Source organism: Aquarana catesbeiana, linkage group LG12 (assembly GCF_042186555.1).
Source record: "Aquarana catesbeiana isolate 2022-GZ linkage group LG12, ASM4218655v1, whole genome shotgun sequence".
NCBI classification, from domain to species: Eukaryota; Metazoa; Chordata; class Amphibia; order Anura; family Ranidae; genus Aquarana; species Aquarana catesbeiana.
The window spans coordinates 109,090,308-109,111,457 of NC_133335.1; the positions used below are offsets into that span (position 1 = coordinate 109,090,308).

The 21,150-nt window shown below is 43.4% G+C and overlaps 1 protein-coding gene across 2 annotated transcripts in view; it reads right to left on the reverse strand.

Moving 5' to 3' along the window:
* Window positions 1-21,150, reverse strand: part of CNTNAP1 (contactin associated protein 1) — a 668,106-nt gene that overhangs the window by 40,876 nt on the left and 606,080 nt on the right. For both annotated transcript variants that reach the window (XM_073608280.1, XM_073608279.1), the window contains one exon: window positions 17,889-17,933. In XM_073608280.1, coding sequence (XP_073464381.1) covers window positions 17,889-17,933 — 45 coding nt within the window. The remainder of the gene's footprint in view (window positions 1-17,888; window positions 17,934-21,150) is intronic.

Genomic DNA, 21,150 nt, shown 5'->3' on the forward strand with positions numbered 1-21,150 from the left:
AAAGGGAACTCCCTCAACCCTCCCACTCCTCCCCCCACCCCCCAGTCTGGAACAGATCGCCTGAAGAGGCTAGGTAGACCCCTCTGTTCATTATATGGATCTGGTAGGCATCAACCTGATGCCACCATATTCCGTTGCGGGCTCACGTCACAGACTCCTCCAAGCCCACCCCGGTCCCCCCCTGCCCCCCCATCCTACTCCACTCATGCTGGAGCTAACCCACACCCTCAGGTGCTACCTTTTTTATCATTAACTAGAGCTTCTTCCCGCTCCCCCCTCCCCCTCTCCATCCCGTTATCCTTCGAGGAGATGATACTCTCTCCTCTTCTCCCCAACCTGGGATGGGGGGGTACAATATCCAGTTTACTGCAAAAGTCCTTCAGATCTTCAGGGAATCTCAAGACTGCCGTTCGCCCATTTTTTTTCCCAATTAAGCAAGCTGGGAACCCCCATTAATATGATATCTCTGATGCTTTCAAGAGCCCAAAAAGAGGTTTCAACAGTCTCCTTCTTGAGAGGGTTTTCACCGACAAATCTGAATAGACCTGTAGTTCCACACCTTCATAACATATAGCTGGAAGCTGCCGCAGTTTTCCCATAATTTTTGATTTTTCTTCTGCATAATGGAACCTTATTATCACATCTCTCGGGCTCTCTGACCTATTCAGGGGATATTGTGTGATCCTATGGGCTCTATCTAGCTTCAGAGGTGCTGTTATTTCCTTTTCCAATAAGGGGTTGAACAGCCACTGTATTAACATCAGCTCCTCATTCCCATATTTCTCAGGAAGTCCTTTAATTCGTAGATTTTTGCGTCGACTGCGATTCTCCTGATCTTCTATTGTATATAGGAGACTTCTATTTGTATTTTGTAAATATTTTAGTTGCTTACTGATATCCTCAAGTCTTCGCTCACGATCTTCTAATCTGCCCTCCGTCTCTTCTACCCTTCCAAGCACTTGCCCGATGTCTGTTCTTACTGCCGCTATGTCCGTTTTTAATGATGTTTCCATTTTTAACAACATCTCTGCTAACATTTCTTTGATTAGCGGGTCTTCCTCCTGCGTTATCAGCTGCACTGGTCTTTTCCCTGCTAGTTCCTCCTCTCCACCACTCTTCCTCTGTGCTCCCTCTTGGGCCTTGGAACTACTCTGGTGGAGGCTTCCATTGCTTCTGGGCCTCGTGATTTTACTCTCCTGTGTTTTTCCTGTTTTGTTCTCTTCTTCTGCCCCTTTCTGTCTGCTAGTTCCTGGACGTATTGTGGCCCCTATTCTAGGGCTCCCCGGCGTCTCTTCCACCATGCTAGGGTCCGCGGACATATAGCGGTGGATACCGCCAGGGCTTAGTGCAGCACCTTTATTTGCTTTAGTTGATTTCCCCCTCATTTCTCTAGTTTACGCCCCGCCTAAAGTGATGTGGGGTCTTAATATAATCCTGAGTAAATGCCCGACTTATATGCAGTTATTCAGAGTGTCCACTCATACTGTGCTTTGGTTTAGTTTAGTTATAAGACTCAATTATAGTTATACGACAGGCAGTCAATAAACAGACAGACATTTACGTAGCCGCCTCTTGGTGGTCATGCATAATTAATTATAGGACTAAATCCAGCGTAGACATACAACCCGAAAGGTCTTCCTCCAGTCCTGGGCTAAACTGAGGGAGGGGCTTGCTTGGGGTTCCCCCAGTAACAGTCCCGATGTGAGGGGTGGAAAGATGGAGGGGGGTATCCCCATCCCCCTTATCTTCCGAACCCCCTACTCAAGTAATTAAAAACAGTCTCTCCTTCTGAGAATTGCTGTTGCAATATCTTTTAGCCAACGTTTACAGGGGGCCTTATATCACAGCAGGCAGAGGGGGGTTTCTCAACCTCACAGCATGGATAAATCCAGTCCCTCACATAATCAGCTGAAACAGGGAAATCACATAGCAATATATAGAGAAGCTCTCCCCTCCTCCATGGATAGAAAGCTGCACGGTCCTGCAGGTTGGCTCCCCCTTCCTGTCACATCAGCGTACTGAAGGAGCTTCGGCAGCTACGGCAGAACCCCGCTCCAGCTAATGCCATTTTTTTTGTTTCCTGGGTTTGCAGAAGTGGAGGGGTGGGAACGTATGCTACCCACCGGCGCTTACCGTAAGCAACACCGGCTTGTCAGCAGGTCGCCCGGGAGGGGAGCTCCAGCCTTCGGCGCCGTGCACTCAGCGTCCCCTCATGCCGGCAGCAGAGCGGAGCATCAGACGGGGCAGGGATTCCCGGCACGTGCTCCGAGCATCCTACGTATTGACGCTCCGCCCCCACATCTTCCCCTGATACTTAGCTTGTAGTTGTTCTGGATCTCAAAGATCTAACCGGTTCCTGAATATCTGCTCTTTCCGCATGGAGTCAATCCGATAAGTAGTCTCCATTCTACAAGGCGGAGAACTTCTGGCGTCAGGAGGAGAACTTCTGGCGTCAGGAGAACTTCTGGCGTCAATCGTCATCAAGGATGCATATCTCCATGTGCCGATTTTCCCAGCTCACCAGAAATATCTACGCTTCGAGGTAGAAAATCTTCATTTTCAGCTTGTAGCTCTGCCTTTTGGTCTAGCTACTGCACCTTGAGTGTTTACAAAGGTCCTGGCCCCTCCTCTAGCCAGATTAAGGGCCCAAGGTATAACAATTAGCTTACCTAGACAATCTGCTCTTGATAGACCAGTCGGTAGTTTGCTTAGATCTAAGTATGATCACCACAGTCAACTATCTGGAATACCTAGGTTGGATTCTCAACTTAGAGAAACCCTCCTTAAAACCATCAAGGAGATTAGAATACTTGGGTCTGATCATAGATACAGCCCAGAAAAGGGTATTCTTGCCCCAGGCAAAGATCAGTGCCATAAAGGAACTGATTCAGGTAGTCAAGGCAAAGAAGAATCTTTCCATTCGACTTTGCATGAGGTTGTTTGGAAAGATGGTGGCTTCATTCTAGGCCGTTCCTTATGCTCAGTTTCATTTGAGGCTGCTGCAAAACAGTATCCTGTCGGCTTGGAACAAGAAGGTCCAAGCTCTAGATTTCCCAATGTGTCTGTCTCCAGGGGTGCGCTGGAGCCTCAATTGGTGGTTGATAACCAAGAATCTGCAGAAGGGAAAATCCTTCCTACCAGTTACCTGGAAGGTGGTAACAACAGATGCCAGCCTTTCAGGTTGGGGAGCAGTCCTGGAAGAAGTGAATGTCCAAGGGAAATGGTCCAGATAAGAAATGACCTTATCCATCAACAATGTAGAGATTCAGGCAGCGCGCTTGGCCCTGAGGCCCTGGACGTTCAGGTTACGGAATTGTCCTGTCAGGATCCAATCCGACAATGCCACAGCAGTGGCCTATATCAATCACCAAGGGGGCACGAGAAGTCGTGCGGCCCAGAGAGAGCTGAATCATATCTTAACTTGGACAGAAAACAATGTACCTTGCCTATCGGCAGTCTTCATTCCAGGAATAGAAAATTGGCAGGCAGACTACTTGAGTCGACAGCAGTTGTTCCCGGGAGAATGGGCCCTTCACCCCGATATCTTCCTGGCAACATGCCGAAAATGGGGGATCCCGGACGTAGATCTGTTTGCGTCCAGGTTCAACAAAAAAGATCGACAACTGTCAAGAACAAGGGATCCAGCCATCATGCGGAACAGATGCCTTGGTGTTCCCGTGGAATCAGTTCTCACTGATTTATGCATTCCCTCCTATTCTGCTGCTTCCACGATTTCTTCGCAGAGTCAAGCAGGAAGGGAAGTTGGTGATTCTTGTGGCCCCAGCGTGACACAGAAGATCCTGGTATGCAGAGATCATAAGGATGGCAGTAGGGGAACCATAGACCCTACCACCACGTCCAGACCTTCTCTTGCAAGGTCTGTTATTCCATCCTACCTTACAAGCGCTAAATTTAACGGTTTGGCTATTGAGACCCACATTCTGAAGAAGCGTGGGCTATCAGGTTCTGTGGTATATACCTTGATGCAAGGAAACCGGCCCCCAGAATCATATATTATAGATTCTGGAAGGCATATGTCTTCTGGTGTGAATCCAGGGGTTGGCACCCCAGGAAGTATGTCATAGGTAGAATCCTTGACTTTCTGCAGATGGGGTTACAGATGAAGCTGGCCTTGAGTACTATCAAAGGCCAGGCCTTATCGATATTGTTTTAATGACCACTTGCTTCACATTCTTTGGTTCGTAGTTTTATTCAGGGGGTAATGCGACTTAATCCTCTGGTTAGGTCACCCCTGAACTCTTGGGACTTGAATTTAGTTCTGTCAGCATTGCAGAAACAGCCTTTTGAGCCGTTACAGCATATTCCCTTGGTCCTTTTGACAAGGAAATTAATTTTACCGGTAGCCATATTTTCTGCAAGAGGGGTATCAGAGTTGGCTGCTCTTTCTTGTAAAGAGCCATATTTAGTTATTCACAAGGATAAGGTAGTATTATCCTCATCCTAACTTTCTACTGAAGGTAGTGTCAGGTTTTCATTTAAACTAGGATATTATTCTACCTTCATTTTTTCCAGAATCCTGTTCTACGGAAGAGAAATCACTACATTCTCTGGATGTGGTTTACATTCTCTGAGCAGTCAAAGTCTACTTGAAGGCGACAGCTCAGATTTAAAAAACGGATGTTTTGTTTGTGTTGCCTGAAGGTCCTAAAAGAGGAAAGGAAGCTTCAAAATCTACTATTTCTAAATGTATTTGGCAAGTAATTGTTCAAGCTTATGGTTTGAAGAAGAAGATTCCACCCACTCAAATCAAAGCGCACTCCACTAGGGCTGTTAGTGCTTCATGGGCAGTGCATCACCAAGCCTCCATGGCTCAAATCTGCAAGGCCTTGGTCTTCAGTCCATACATTTACCAGATTCTATCAGGTGGATGTAAAAAGGCGTGAGGAAATTGCCTTTGGGCGTAGTGTGCTGCAGGCAGCAGTATAAGTCCTCTAGTCTCATGGTGCCCTACGTTTGTTGTGTCTCCCTCCCCTCAGTTGGCATTGCTCTGGGACATCCCACATAGTAACTACTATGGTTTTGTGTCCCGTGATCTACTCCAAGAAAAGGATTTTACAGGTAAGCTGTTAAAAAAATCCTATTGTTTGGGGGTTCAAAGTAATTTTCTTGCAAAAAGATAATATTTTTTCATGTAAACAAAAAGTGTCAGAAAGGGCTTTGTCTTCAAGTGGTTAGAAGAGTGGGTGATGTGTGACATAAGCTTCTAAATGTTGTGCATAAAATGTCAGGACAGTTAAAACCCCCCAAATGACACATTTTTGGAAAGTTTTGCTGCTTCTCCTGAGTTTGGGGATACCTCATGTGTGAGACTTTTTGGGAGCCTAGCCGCGTACAGGACCCCGAAAACCAAGCACCGCCTTCAGGATTTCTAAGGGTGTAAATTTTTTATTTCACTCCTCACTACCTATCACAGTTTTGAAGGCCATAAAATGCCAAGATAGCACAAAGTCCATGGAATATTTTATATTTTGTCACAAGTTGCGGGAAAATTACATTTTTTTTTTTTTTGGCACAAAGTTGTCACTAAATGATCTATTGCTCAAAGGTGCCATGGCCATATGTGAAATTACACCCCAAAATACATTCTGCTGCTTCTCCTGAGTTCGGGGATACCACATATGTGAGACTTTTTGGGAGCTTAGCCGTGTACAGGACCCCAAAAACCAATCGCTGCCTTCAGGCTTTCTAAGGGCGTAAAGTGGTGATTTCACTTCTTCACTACCAATCACAGTTATGGAGGCCCTGAAATGTCAGGATAGCACAACCCCCCCCCCCCCTCAAATGACCCCATTTTGGAAAGAAGACACTTAAAGCTTTTTCCTGAGAGGCATGTTGTGTCCATGGAATATTTTATATTTTGCCACAAGTTTCGGGAAAATAATTTTTTTTTTTACACAAAGTTGTCACTAAATGATATAATGTTCAAACATGACATGGTTATATGTGGAATTACACCCCAAAATAAATTCTGCTGCTTCTCCTGTGTATGGGGATACCACATGTGTGAGACTTTTTGGGAGCCTAGCCTAGCCTAGACTTTTTGGGAGCCATACAGGACCCCAAAAACCAAGCACCGCCTTCAGGCTTTCTAAAATTGTGATTTTACTCCTCACTACCTATCACAGTTATGGAGACCTTGATATGTCCAGATAGCACAACCCCCCCCCCCAAATGACACCATTTTGGAAAGTAGACACCCCAAGGTATTTGCTAAGAGGCATGGTGAGTATTTTGCAGATCTCATTTATTTTTGAAAATTTTCTTTTTTCAATTTTCAAAACTTTGTGACAAAAATCGAGATCTGAAAAATACTCAGCATGCCTCTTAGCAAATAGCTTGGGGTGTCTGCTTTCCAAAATGGGGTTATTTGGGGGGGGGGGGGGGGGTTGTGCTATCTGGACATATCAAGGCCTCCGAAACTGTGATAGGCAGTGAGGAGTGAAAAAAAAAATGTACGCCCTTAGAAAGCCTGAAGGCGGTGATTGGTTTTCAGGGTCCTCTACACGGTTAGACAGCCAAAAGGCCCCACAAATGTGGGATCCCCATACTCAAGAGAAACAGCAGAATGTATTTTGGGGTGTAATTCCACATATAAACATGCCATGTTTGAACAATATATCATTTAGTGACAACTTTGTGTAAAAAAAATAAAAATTAAAAAAAAATTGTAATTTTACCGAAATTTGTGGCAAAATATAAATTATTCCATGGACTCAACATTCCTCTCAGCAAATGGCTTGAAGTGTCTTCTTTACAAAATGGGGTAATTTGGGGGGGTTTTGTGCTATCTTGTCATTTCATGGACTCCGAAACTGTGATAGGTAGTGAGGAAGGGAAATCACCATTTTACGCCCTTAGAAAGCCTGATAGCGGTGCTTGGTTTTCGGGGTCCTGTACATGGCTAGGCTCACAAAAAGTCTCACATGTGGTATCACCATACTCAGGAGAAGCAGCAGAATGTATTTTGGGGTGTAATTTCACATATGCCAATGGCATGTTTGAGCAATAGATCATTTAGTGCAGTGGTTCTCAACTCCAGTCCTCGGGACCCACCAACAGGTCAGATTTTAAGTATTACCTTGGGGAGTTGCAGACTAGAATACTGCAATCACTGAGCAGCAAGTGATATCACCTGTGATGTATTTCAGCTATCTTGCAAACCTGGCCTGTTGGTGGGTCCTGAGGACTGGAGTTGAGAACCACTGATTTAGTGACAACTTTGTGCAAAAAAAAAAAAAAAAAAAAAAATTGTAATTTTTACCGCAACTTGTGGCAAAATATAAAATATTCCATGGACTCCACATGCCTATCGGCAAATAGCGTGGGGTATCTAATTTCCAAAATTGGGTCATTGGGGGGGGGGGGGTTGTGCTATCTTGGCATTTTATGGTCTTCGAAACTTTGATAGGTAGTGAGGAGTGAAAGCAAAAGTTTAAACCCTAAGAAATCCTGAAGGCGGTGCTTGGTTTTTGGGGTCCTGTACACAGCTAGGCTCCCAAAAAGTCCCACACATGAGGTATCCCCATACTCAGGAGAAGCAACAGAATGTATTTTGGGGTGTAATTCCACATATAACCATGCCATGTTTGAACAATATATAATTTAGTGACAACTTTATGTAATTTGTTTTGTTTTTTTTTTGTCATTTTTCAATCAATATTCAATGGCCTCAACATGTCTCTCAGCAATTTTTTTTTTGGGGGGGGTTGTACTACCCTGCCATTTTAGCTAGGGGTGCACCAAATGGGTTTTTTGGTGCTGAAACCCATACCAAAAATAAAAAATATACTAGGCTGAAAACCGATACAGCAACTGACCGATACCAAAAATGACTGTTTTTAAAAAACACTTTTATACAGGAGATGGTCAGAGACTGGGGACATGGTACGGGAGATTGTCAGAGACTGGGGACATGCTACAGGAGATGGTCAGAGACTGGGGACATGCTACAGGAGATGGTCAGAGACTGCAGACATGGTACAGGAGATGGTCAGAGACTGCAGACATGGTACAGGAGATGGTCAGAGACTGGGGGCATGGTACAGGAGATGGTCAGAGACTGGGGACATGGTACAGGAGATGGTCAGAGATTTAGACATGGTACAGGAGATTGTCAGAGACTGGGGACATGGTACAGGAGATGGTCAGAGACTGGGGACATGGTACAGGAGATGGTCAGAGACTGGGGACATGGTACAGGAGATGGTCAGAGACTGCAAACATAGTACAGGAGATGGTCAGAGACTGCAGACATGGTACAGCAGATGGTCAGAGACTGCAGACATGGTACAGGAGATGGTCAGAGACTGCAGTTCCTATGGACGTTAGTAGATAATGGCCGACCGTTCCTCTCACCTGACCCAGCGATACCCCCCAGGACAAACCACCCCCCTCTATTAGTACAGACCCCCCTCCAATAGTACAGACCCCCCAGGACAAACCACCCCCCCTCCATTAGTACAGACCCCCCAGGACAAACCACCCCCTCTATTAGTAAAGACCCCCTCAGGACAAACCACCCCCCTCCATTAGTGCAGACCCCCCAGGACAAACCAAGCCCCCTCCATTAGTACAGACCCCCCCAGGACAGACCCCCCTCCATTAGTACAGACCCCCCAGGGCAAACCAATCCCCCTCCATTAGTAAAGACCACCCAGGACAAACCAATCCCCCTCCATTAGTGCAGACTCCCCCAGGACAAACCAATCCCCCTCCATTAGTACAGACCCCCCAGGACAAACCAATCCCCCTTTATTAGTACAGACCCCCAGGACAAACCCCCCCTCCATTACGGTACATAAAAACAGACAGATGGGAGAACAGGTGGAGAACAGATCACAGCAGGCAGGAGTTAAGACAGAGAGGAGGAGAACACAAGTCACTGCCGGCATGGACCGCCCCCTCAGCAACGTCACTGTGCTAGTCTCTCTACATACAGAGACAGCCGCTCTGTTCTCAGGCTACTTCGCTCTCCTCCTCTGACAGGAGGAGAGAGGGGGGACGGGCTTGGGAAACACAGCGGGGAGAACCGCCTCTCGACATGGACAAGGAGAGGAGGAGAAGGATGGAGGGGAGCACTCTGGCGCTTCAGTGCCCCCACCTCTGTGGCGCCCGGGTGAACTGCACCTGCCTAGGATCGGCCCTGACGACACCCCTGTAACGGGCGGCACCAGGGGCGGGGCCACCATTATCAGCGTGATTTCTCTTTCTGCAAATTGCCGAAAAGGCCATTTTCGGCCGATATGTTTTGGCGGCCGAAATTTTCGGTGCATCCCTAATTTTAGCACCTCAAGAAATGAGATAGGCAGTCATAAACTAAAAGCTACGTAAATTCCAGAAAATGTACCCTAGTTTGTAGACTCTATAACTTTTGTGCAAACCAATAAATATGCTTATTGACATTTTTTTTTACCAAAGACATGGGGCTGAATACATTTTGGCCTAAATGTATGACTAAAATTGAGTTTATTGAATTTTTGTATAACAAAAAGTAGAAAATATATTTTCTTTTCAAAATTTTCAGTCTTTTTCCGTTTATATCGCAAAAAATAAAAATTGCAGAGGCAATAAAATACCATCAAAAGAAAGCTCTATTTGTGGGAAAAAAAGGATGCAAATTTTGTTTGGGTACAGCATTGCATGACTGCGCAATTACCAGTTAAAGCAGCACAGTACCAAATTGTAAAAAGTGCTCTGGTCATTGAGCATCCAAATCCTCCGGGGCTGAAGTGGTTAAATCTGAACAGAGCAGCCCCGATCCTCTTTTTCTGGGGTCCCTCGCCTGCGCTCCAGGCCCCTCCTCTTCAACGTGTGTGTTCGCTCCCGAGCCGCCCAGTCTGTGTCTATTGACACAGACCGGGCGATAGGGGAAAGCGCCTATGGTCAAAGAGTTAGGTTACCGAATATAAACTCGGCTCCGCCCCCCTTGTCACGGCATTTGATTGACCGCAGCGGAAGCCAATGACTGCCGCTGCTATCAATCTGCCCAATGAGGAGGGAGACAGTGGCAAGAGCCGCTGCTCTTGCGCATCACGCTGGATTGGATTGGACTCAGGTAAGAATGGGGGGGTGTGGGGGGGCTGGCTGGGCTCCTGCAGTACAGAAGGTTTTTTACCTTAATACATAGAATGCATTCAGATGAAAAACTATGAGGCTTTAGAACCACGTTCAGGCCTCATGCACACGTCAGACGATTTCATGCAAATGTAGGCTTTTAACAGCATTTAGTGGCAGGGGCTTTTAGAGACCGGAAAAAAACTCCACTGCCACTGCGTCCATGAGCAGCAGAGTTTTGGCAAAAAAAAACACTTGACGCTGCTAAACGCGCATTAACGCTAGGTGTGTTTAGCGCTTGAACGTTAATTCATTTCAACGGCCAAAATAAATGATTATTCTGACCGATGAAATGAATTAATGCCCAAGCTCTTCACACTTGTAAATGAACATAAATGGATGACTAAGCACCTATATTCGCGTGAAACGTGTTCACCAGGCACTCTGGTCTTGTGGTGTCACTCTGGGATGTCTCAATAAAGGATTTTGGATCACAATCGTGGTGTGCAGCCTATTATTCTTTTTTCTCACAAATAGAGCTTTCTTTTTGTGGTATTTGATCATCTCTGCAAGTTTTTATTTTTTGCGCTGTAAACAAAAAAAGAGTGACAATTTTGAAATAAAAACACAATATTTTGTATTTTTTTCTGTAATAAATAGCCCATTTTTTTTTTTTTTTTTAAACTAATTTTTTCTTCACTTTAGGCAGATATGTATTCTTTTACATATTTTTGGTAATAAAAATCGCAAAAAGCATATTTTGATTGGTTTGCGCAAAAGTTATAGAGTCTACAAAATAGGGGATAGATTTATGGCATTTTTATTATTATTTTTTTACTAGTAATGGCGGCGATCTGCGATTTTTATCGAGACTGCGATATTATGAAGGACACATCAGACACTTCTGACACATTTTTGGGTCGATTGACAATTATACAGTGATCAGTGCTATAAAAAAATGTGCTGATTACTGTATAAATGTCACTGACAGGGAAGGGGTTAACACTAGGGGTGATCAAGGGGTTAAGTGTGTTCCCTATATGTGTGTTCTAACTGTGCGGGATGGGACTGACTATAGGAGATGAGAGATCGTGGTTCCCAGCTTGTAGGAACTCATGATATCTCTCTCCTCTCCTCACAGAACTGGGATGTGTGTGTTTACACACACACACGTCCCTGTTCTGCCTCTCATGCCTGCAATCGCTCCCCCGCTGTGCAGCAGGCATGCGCGTGCACCTGATATCCCGTTTAGAGGGACCGACATACAGCTATGATGGTTTGCAGGATCGTGCCGACCTGCCGCAGTATAATGACGGCAGCTGGTCGGCAAGTGGTTAAACACTTTTACGAGCCTCTGGATTTTTTTCTACCAAAATGCTGCTGCCAGGAGAAAAGGATTCTAGGATAGTTTGAAAAACATCCTGTGTGCATGAGGCCTAACTGTGACTAACTATTGATAGCTATACCATGACCTGAACAAATAAGAACCTTCACAGGCAACGTAAACAAATACAGAGCCATTGGCTTAAAATGTAGCTCAGTAGCAGGGTGTGTTTTTAAGGCAGTTGACAGAGCACCATGTGTTTGTGCGTCCTCTGACTTGAAGCACTCAAAGTAAGATAAGCCAAATAAGGGGGGCAAAATACATCAAGTAAGAATGCATAGCTATAATGTAGGACTGAATATTTAGATTCTGACATAAGTCCAGTTATGACTGGTTCTCATACTATAAGGGAACAATTTAATTTTAATTTTCCAATATTAAATAGCATACAGATGTTATGCAGCTTACTGCATAACTGTCATAACTGTCATTCATGTACAGTAGCTGTTTTATAAAACACAGGCAAAATGCATAGACTCAAGAAAATACATCTTTTCATACAGGACTCCTTTCCACTAATGCACTGCAATGTTACATTGAGTGATCTTCCCCTAAAAAAAATGCTTTTCTGTTCGCTTCCATTCATAATCTTGTTGGAGAAGTTTTTTCTACTTTTCTCAAATTTTTCTTCTTTCTTTGACTGACACTTCTATCAAGATGTGAATGCTTATCCCCTCGCTAGCAGTTTCCAAGTCATTTACCCTTGATGTACATCTTGGGAACTGCACCCAGACCCCATAACAGAAGGCCTGTAATGTTTGTTTTGGGCACTGGATCATACTTTGGTTACTCACCTTGGTATGTGGTGCAACAAGTGATTCAGCCATAGGGTGCTAAACAAGTCCAGGGCCAAGGTCCATTTCTGAGGCAGCCACACCCTGAAGACCCCTCTAAGGGTATGCCCACCACAGTGATGGGCGAAGCCTAGCTCCTGAATGGGAGCATACCCGCTCCTGGTTACACATATCTTGTTAGATTATTTCTTGGCTATGTAGTAGATTATACACAATATCCTTGTTTATAGTGTAGTATCTACACAAGACACACCAACTTACTTTTTGTGAATTATGCAGAATCCCATGGCTTAAAGCCTGGTTGCCCTCATGAAAAGTGCCTTGTTGGCATGCCCTTTGAAGGTACTATCCTCTTTGAAAATTCTTTTAAAAAAGGGGGTTCCTCTTACCTCCCTATTCTATTGCCCCCCCCCCCACCATGTGGGTGTGACCTGTTCATCCCCTCAGCGGGCCATCATCCACTGCAGGTCCTTCACCTTGCGGCAGATCCCTCATCTCTAAGCACACCAGATCTGCTCAGAAACCTTCTGTGCATTAGAAACCTTCTGTGCATTAGAAGTTTCCCCCACCTCATGACAAAAATGGAAGGGGGGTCGAGCTCTGCATTAGGCACAGATTTTTCAACCTTTTAATTCACTCTGTCCATTGGAGAGGTATACAAACAGTGGCATATCATCCATGGGTGCAAATAGTTCACTGCACAATAGGAGGGGGGGACTCTATGTTCTGACCCACACTGCACCCATGGATGATCCGTCCCTAGTTGACAGTCGGGGGTTATGGGTGCAATAGTGGGGGCAGTTACAAGCACTAATCTTCCTGTGACTTTCAATGAAGCAGCTCGCTCCCTCTCCGTCCCACAGATTTCAGCTGCTTCATTGAAAGCAATACAGGGGGATCAGTGCTTGTAACTGCCCCCCACTGCCTCACTGATCATTCCCGACTGTTCACCTATGCGCTCCTCTGGGCCCCCCTTGTTCCCCTGCAGCGCTGCTTACTTCCCTCCTCTCCTCTCCTGCTGCGGGGGATGTGTCAGAATGGAGAGCAGAGGAAGGGGCCAGTAAATATGTAATTTACCATCCCCTTCCTTTTCTGAGTGAGTCAGTGATCATTGACGCTGTCCATTTATAACTGAAGCATCGTAAACTGTGTTTACAATGCTTCAGTTTATGAATGAATAGGAGCCTCTGTCTCCTGTTTCTTCATCTTCAGTGTAGCTGAGGCTGCAGAGAAAGGGACTGGGGAATCTGTGTCCTCGGACCCTTTCTCTGTCTCAAAGGGGTGATGTCAGGGGTCTGTTTAGACCCCTGATATATCGCCAAAGCCCTCAAACAGGGCTGATAGAAAAAAAAAGAATAGTAATAAATATTAAAAATAAAATTGTAAAGATTATTTTAATTATAAAAAAATAAAATAAAATAAACTGCTGACACTGGAAATAAATTGGAAAAAATAATAAAAAATAAAAAACTATAACATACTATATATATATATATATATATATATATATATATACAGTCAGGTCCATAAATATTGGGACTTTGGCACAATTGTAATCTTTTTGGCTCTATACACCACCACAATGGATTTAAAATGAAACGAAGAAGATGTGCTTTAACTGCAGACTTTCAGCTTTAATTTTAGGGTATTTACATCCAAATCAGGTGAACAGTGTAGGAATAACAACAGTTTGTACATGTGCCTCCCACTTTTTAAGGGACCAAAAGTAATGGGACAGATTGACAATCATCCATCAAACTTTCACTTTGTAATACTTGGTTGCAAATCCTTTGCAGTCAATTACAGCCTGAAGTCTGGAACGCATAGACATCACCAGATGCTGGGTTTCATCCTTGGTGATGCTCTGCCAGGCCTCTACTGCAACTGTCTTCAGTTCCTGCTTGTTCTTGTGGCATTTTTCCTTCAGTTTTGTCTTCAGCAATTGAAATGCATGCTCAATCGGATTCAGGTCAGGTGATTGACTTGGCCATTGCATAACATTCCACTTCTTTCCCTTAAAAAACTCTTTGGCTGCTTTCGCAGTATGCTTCGGGTCATTGTCCATCTGCAGCACTGTGAAGCGCCGTCCAATAAGTTCTGAAGCATTTTGCTGAATATGAGCAGAAAATATTGCCCGAAACACTTCAGAATTCATCCTGCTGCTTTTGTCAGCAGTCACATCATCAATAAATACAAGAGAACCAGTTCCATTGGCAGCCATACATGCCCCCGCCATGACACTACTACCACCATGCTTCACTGATGAGGTGGTATGCTTTGGATCATGAGCATTTCCTTTCCTTCCCCATACTATTCTCTTCCCAACACTCTGGTACAAGTTGATCTTGGTCTCATCTGTCCATAGGATGCTGTTCCAGAACTGTGAAGGCTTTTTTAGATGTTGTTTGGCAAACTCGAATCTGACCTTCCTGTTTTTGAGGCTCACCAATGGTTTACATCTTGTGGTGAACCCTCTGTATTAACTCTGGTGAAGTCTTCTCTTGATTGTTGACTTTGACACACATACACCTACCTCCTGGAGAGTGTTCTTAATCTGGCCAACTGTTGTGAAGGGTGTTTTCTTCACCAGGGAAATAATTTTTCAGTCATCCACCACAGTTGTTTTCCGTGGTCTTCCGGGTCTTTTGGTGTTGCTGAGCTCACCGGTGCGTTCTTTCTTTTTAAGGATGTTCCAAACTGTTGATTTGGTCACACCTAATGTTTTTGCTATCTCTCTGATGGGTTTGTTTTGTTTTTTCAGCCTAATGATGGCTTGCTTCACTGATAGTGACAGCTCTTTGGATCTCATATTGAGACTTGACAGCAACAGATTCGAAATGCAAATAGCACATTTAAAATGAACTCTGGACCTTTTATCTGCTCCTTGTAAATGGGATAATGAGGGAATAACACACACCTGGCCATGGAACAGCTGAGCATCCAATTGTCCCATTACTTTTGGCCCCTTAAAAAGTGGGAGGCACATATATAAACTGTTGCAATTTCTACATCATTCACCTGATTTGGATGTAAATACCCTCAAATTAAAGCTGAAAATCTGCAGTTAAAGCACATCTTGTTCGTTTAATTTCAAATCCATTGTGGTGGTGTATAGAGCCAAAAAGATTATAATTGTGTCGATGCCCCAATATTTATGACCTGACTGTATATATACATTCACACAGTTGTGCTCATAAGTTTACATACCCTGGTAGAAATCATGATTTTGCAGAGAATATGAATAACACAAAAACTTTTCTTTCACTCATGGTTAGTGTTTGGCTGAAGTCATTTATTATCAATCAACTGTGTTTGCTCTTTTTAAATCATAATGACAAAAGAAACTACCAAAATGATCCTTATCAAAATTTTACATGCCCTGGTGATTTGGGGCTGATAACATGCACACAAAGGGGTTTTAATGGCTATTAAAGGTAACCATCCTCACCTGTGATCTGTTTGCTTGTAATTAGTGTGTGTGTATAAAAGGTCAGTGAGTTTCTGGACTCTTGACAGACCTTTGCATGTTTCATCCAGTGCTGCACTGATGTTTCTGGATTCTGAGTTATGGGGAAAGCAAAAGAATTGTCAAAGGATCTGCAGGAAAAGGTAGTTGAACCGTATAAAACAGGAAAGGGATATAAAAAGATATCCAAGGAATTGAGAATGCCAATCAGCAGTGTTTAAACTCTAATCAAGAAGTGGAAAATGAGGGGTTCTGTTGAAACCAAACCACGGTCAAGTAGACCAACTAAAATTACAGCCACAACTGCCAGGAAAATTGTTCGGGATGCAAAGAAAAACCCACAAATAACTTCAGGAGAAATTTAGGACTCTCTGAAAACATGTGGTGTGGCTGTTTCAAGATGCCCAATAAGGAGGCACTTGAAGAAAGATGGGCTGCATGGTCGCCAGATGAAAGCCATTACAACGCAAATGCTACCAAGTATCCCACTTACAATACGTCAAAGAGCACAGAGACAAGCCTCACACCTTATGGCACAAAGTCATTTGGAGTGATGAGACCAAAATTGAGCTTTTTGGCCATAACCATAAACGCTACATTTGGAGAGGAGTCAACAAGGCCTATGATGAAAGGTACATCATTCCTACTGTGAAACATGGAGGTGGATTGCTGATGTTTTGGGGATGTGTGAGCTACAAAGGCACAGGAAATTTGGTCAAAATTGATGGCAAGGTGAATGCAGTATGTTATCAAAAAATACTGGAGGAACATTTGCATTCATCAGCCAGGAAGCTGCGCATGGGATGTACTTGAACATTCCAACATGACAATGATCCAAAAAACAAGGCCAAGTCGACATTTCATTGGCTACAGCAGAATAAAGTGAAGGTCCTGAAGTGGCCATCTCAGTCTTCTGACCTCAATATCATTGAGCCACCCTGGGGAGATCTCAAATGTGCAGTTCATGCAAGACAGCCCAAGAATTTACAGGAACTGGAGGCTTTTTGCCAAGAGGAATGGGCAGCTTTACCATCTGAGAAGATAAAGAGCTTCATCCACAAAAGACTTCAAACTGTCATTGATGTTAAAGGGTGCAATACACCGTATTAAGAACTGGGGTATGTAAACTTTTGATCAGGACCATTTGGGTAGTAGTTTATGTTGCCGCTATGATTTAAAAAGAGTAAACACAGTTGACTGATAATAAATGGCTTCAGCCAAACATTAACCACGTGTGAAAAAAAGTTTGTGTTATTCATATTCTCTGAAAAATGGCCAAGAAATCATAAATTCTGCCAGGGTATGTAAATTTGTTTTGTTTTTTGTTTTTTTTTAAACACTTGTGCCAATATTCCTACTAGTGTGCAGCAACTGTCCCTCTTCTCTTTTTTTGAAATCGATTGATTATTTTGACACTGGAGTCAAAATATGCTATGCATTTTTACTTGCTGCTTCCCAAAGCAGACTGTTTTTCTTACATCTCCTTGCAGCTTACAAACACAAGACATAGTCATCTCCTTCCCCCTCAGGAAGGATTTTGAGGACTTTCTAGAATTCTAAAACCTCTATCTCTTCAACAGCACCCATCATGCTCCTATGAACATCTATTTACTGCAGTATACAACATTCTGGCTGGTCTACTGTAGACCTATTGCTAAGTCTACTGAAGCAGATTTGCTTCTGCATACTCTTCTTTAGACCTATTACTATGTCTCTGGATAACTGCAGTGCAGAGACGAGCTTGAGCAGCATTTTTTGAAATCTTGAATTGAAGTCACTGAAGATAAAACGTCTTGATTGAAAAAATAAAATGTAACAATAAGAATAAAAAGGCTCGCAAACAAAAATACTTTTTTTTCATGACAGCTATAGGCTGGGTTTTACAGGGCTGGCAATTTTTCTGTTTGCCAGTGTGCAAACCCCCTGTGAGCATATAACCTGTCCCACATTGAATAATAAAGAAAAGTATTCACCGAGTATAAGGGAAGAATGGCTGACTATTTTTACATGTGGATAGTTGGAGAATTTGTTACATGGTTGTTTGATGTGCAGGCAGTGAAGTCAAACATCTTTTGGGCTGATCAAATATTGTAACTATTTAAATTGACATTACTTCTTCTCAATTAGACAACATACTTAGATACTAAAAAAACAAAAAACAAATACTCACATGCAATGATCCCAGCAAGACCATCATCATGTACATGAGGGAATACTGGAAGACAGAGAAAACATTGGTCAATGAGCAGAAGCCATAAACTGAATGCATTCAGAGCATGGTTACAAATAAAAATCAAATAAAAAGGAGATATTGGTACTCTACTGCAGGTGGTACCAGGTAGCCTTAAGAATTAATGTGTTATTAAACCCAGGACCCTGCAGTCACTATATCTGGTCTTCCACAGTACACAGAACATGGAACATGGAACTGCAATATAAACTGCTAACTACCCTCATCAGCAGTAGATAGCAGTCTTGTGACTTCTATCAGTGTCCAGCCAAGCACAGGTTAAAGTTTGTAGGAGGAGTTTTCATTCTCCTCTAACTGTCCTATAAGGCTGCATGACTCCTGAACCCCTGTATGGGCAGGACTGATTGGCCCTGTGCTGATCATATGCACCCTCCCCCAAAAAAGAAAAAAAACTCTCTAGCAATGCACATCAAACTGAGCATGTGCAGAGTGCCCCCAAGGCTCTGTACTATCAGAAGATGGATTGGGAACCTTGGAAGAAGGGGATGATTTATTAATGTTAAGTTTCTCAAGTCTAATTTTAATTCTGTCATGGTTAACAGAGGACAGAATTAAAATGAGAGTTGAGAAACTTAACATTAATAAATCACCGGGACCAGATGGCTTGCAACCGAGGGTACTTAGGGAACTCAGTCAAGTGATTGCCAGACCGTTGTTCCTAATTTTTACAGATAGTCTACTGACTGGAATGGTACCAGCTGATTGGAGAAAAGCCAATGTAGCACCAATATTTAAAAAGGGCCCAAAATACATCCCTGGGAATAACAGACCAGTTAGCCTAACATCAATAGTATGTAAACTCTTGGAGGGGATGATAAGGGACTATATACAAGATTTTAGTAATAAGAACGTATCATTAGCAGTAATCAGCATGGATTCATGAAGAATCGTTCTTGCCAAACCAATCTATTAACCTTTTACGAGGAGGTGAGTTGCCATCTAGATAAAGGAAGACCCATAGACGTGGTGTATCTGGATTTGGCAAAAGCATTTGACACAGTTCCCCATAAAAATTTACTGTACAAAATAAGGTCCGTTGGCATGGACCATAGGGTGAGTACATGGATTGAAAACTGACTACAAGGGCGAGTTCAGAGGGTGGTGATAAATGGGGAGTACTCAGAATGGTCAGGGGTGGGTAGTGGGGTTCCCCAGGGTTCTGTGCTGGGACCAATCCTATTTAATTTGTTCATAAACGACCTGGAGGATGGGATAAACAGTTCAATCTCTGTATTTGCAGACGATATTAAGCTAAGCAGGGCAATAACTTCTCCGCAGGATGTGGAAACCTTGCAAAAAGAACTGAACAAATTAATGGGGTGGGCGACTACATGGCAAATGAGGTTCAATGTAGAAAAATGTAAAATAATGCATTTGGGTGGCAAAAATATGAATGGAATCTATACACTGGGGGGAGAATCTCTGGGGGAATCTAGGATGGAAAAGGACCTGGGGGTCCTAGTAGATGATAGGCTCAGCAATGGCATGCAATGCCAAGCTGCTGCTAACAAAGCAAACAGAATATTGGCATGCATTAAAAGGGGGATCAACGCCAGAGATAAAACGATAATTCTCCCACTCTACAAGGCTCTGGTCCGGCCGCACCTGGAGTATGCTGTCCAGTTCTGGGCACCAGTCCTCAGGAAGGATGTACTGGAAATGGAGCGAGTACAAAGAAGGGCAACAAAGCTAATAAAGGGTCTGGAGGATCTTAGTTATGAGGAAAGGTTGCGAGCACTGAACTTATTCTCTCTGGAGAAGAGACGCTTGAGAGGGGATATGATTTCAATTTACAAATACTCTACTGGTGACCCCACAATAGGGATAAAACTTTTTTCGCAGAAGAGAGTTTAATAAGACTCGTGGCCACTCATTACAATTAGAAGAAAAGAGGTTTAAGGTTAAACTACGTAGAGGGTTCTTTACTGTAAGAGCGGCAAGGATGTGGAATTCCCTTCCACAGGCGGTGGTCTCAGCGGGGAGCATTGATAGCTTCAAGAAACTATTAGATAATCACCTGAATGACCGCAACATACAGGGATATACAATGTAATACTGACACATAGTCACACACATAGGTTGGACTTGATGGACTTGTGTCTTTTTTCAACCTCACCTACTATGTAACTATGTAACTATGTGTAACTATTAGAGAATCAGGATCAAACAGCCTTTTTACACAATGTGAAGGACTAACCCCTTGGGTTCCACAGTGAGTATAACAAGCATGCTTTACTGCATATACAGACTGATTTTACTGTTGTGGGTTTAGTAACACTTTACGTTTGGTGGGCCAAGTGTCATTCAGCTCTGCAGGATCTTTTTTGAGATGTCTATATATATATATATATTAACAAATCACTTTGAATATGATTTGGACGATACATTTAGGCAAAATATTACCTATGGACCTGCAGTCTGTTCATGGCAGAAAACCTCTGCAAGCTGATATAAAAAACAAACATGGAAGGCTAGTACTAGGAGACAAGTGTCCTTTAATTTATCCATCATCTCATCACCTTGCAGAACATGAAAATAACCTAAAATCTCCAGCTTACACACTTCTACTGTATACTGGTATGAATTATAGCTATCAGTAAATCAGTTCATCTTGTATACCTTCCCAACTCTAAACATTGTAAGGGGTTCACTCCAAGTGTAGAACTTTAAGGACACCGCCAGTCGCTGTTTCTTCTTTTTAAGGGCTTTGTTTGCCCATTTTTATTAAAAGAAAGTCCAGCAAACATAAACATAGGTTTCCCTCACAGGGGTTTTCAGCATTTCTTGTCCTTCAACATAGACCACATTCAGCCCTTTTCTGGCTTGTACTTGCAGCACCGCCGCTCTGGCCTTACACTCCAGGCCCTTGTCTGTGTCCTACAGACTGTTCACCGACCAACTTGAGGCACAGAGCTAAAAGTATCTTGCATAGTTACATAGTTAGTCAGGTTGAAAAAAGACACAAGTCCATCCAGTTCAACCATAAAAAAAAAAAACAAATAATATTGTACAATCCAATATACCCAATTCTATACCCACAGTTGATCCAGAGGAGGGCACTGGCTCCCATGTGGAGCCCTCCTGACTCCTGGGCCAGGCTTCCTTTCTGCCAGGGTGGCCCCCCGAACCATGGTCAAGCGTCTACAAATAGCCCAGCACACACCTGCGCAGTCAGTGTGCT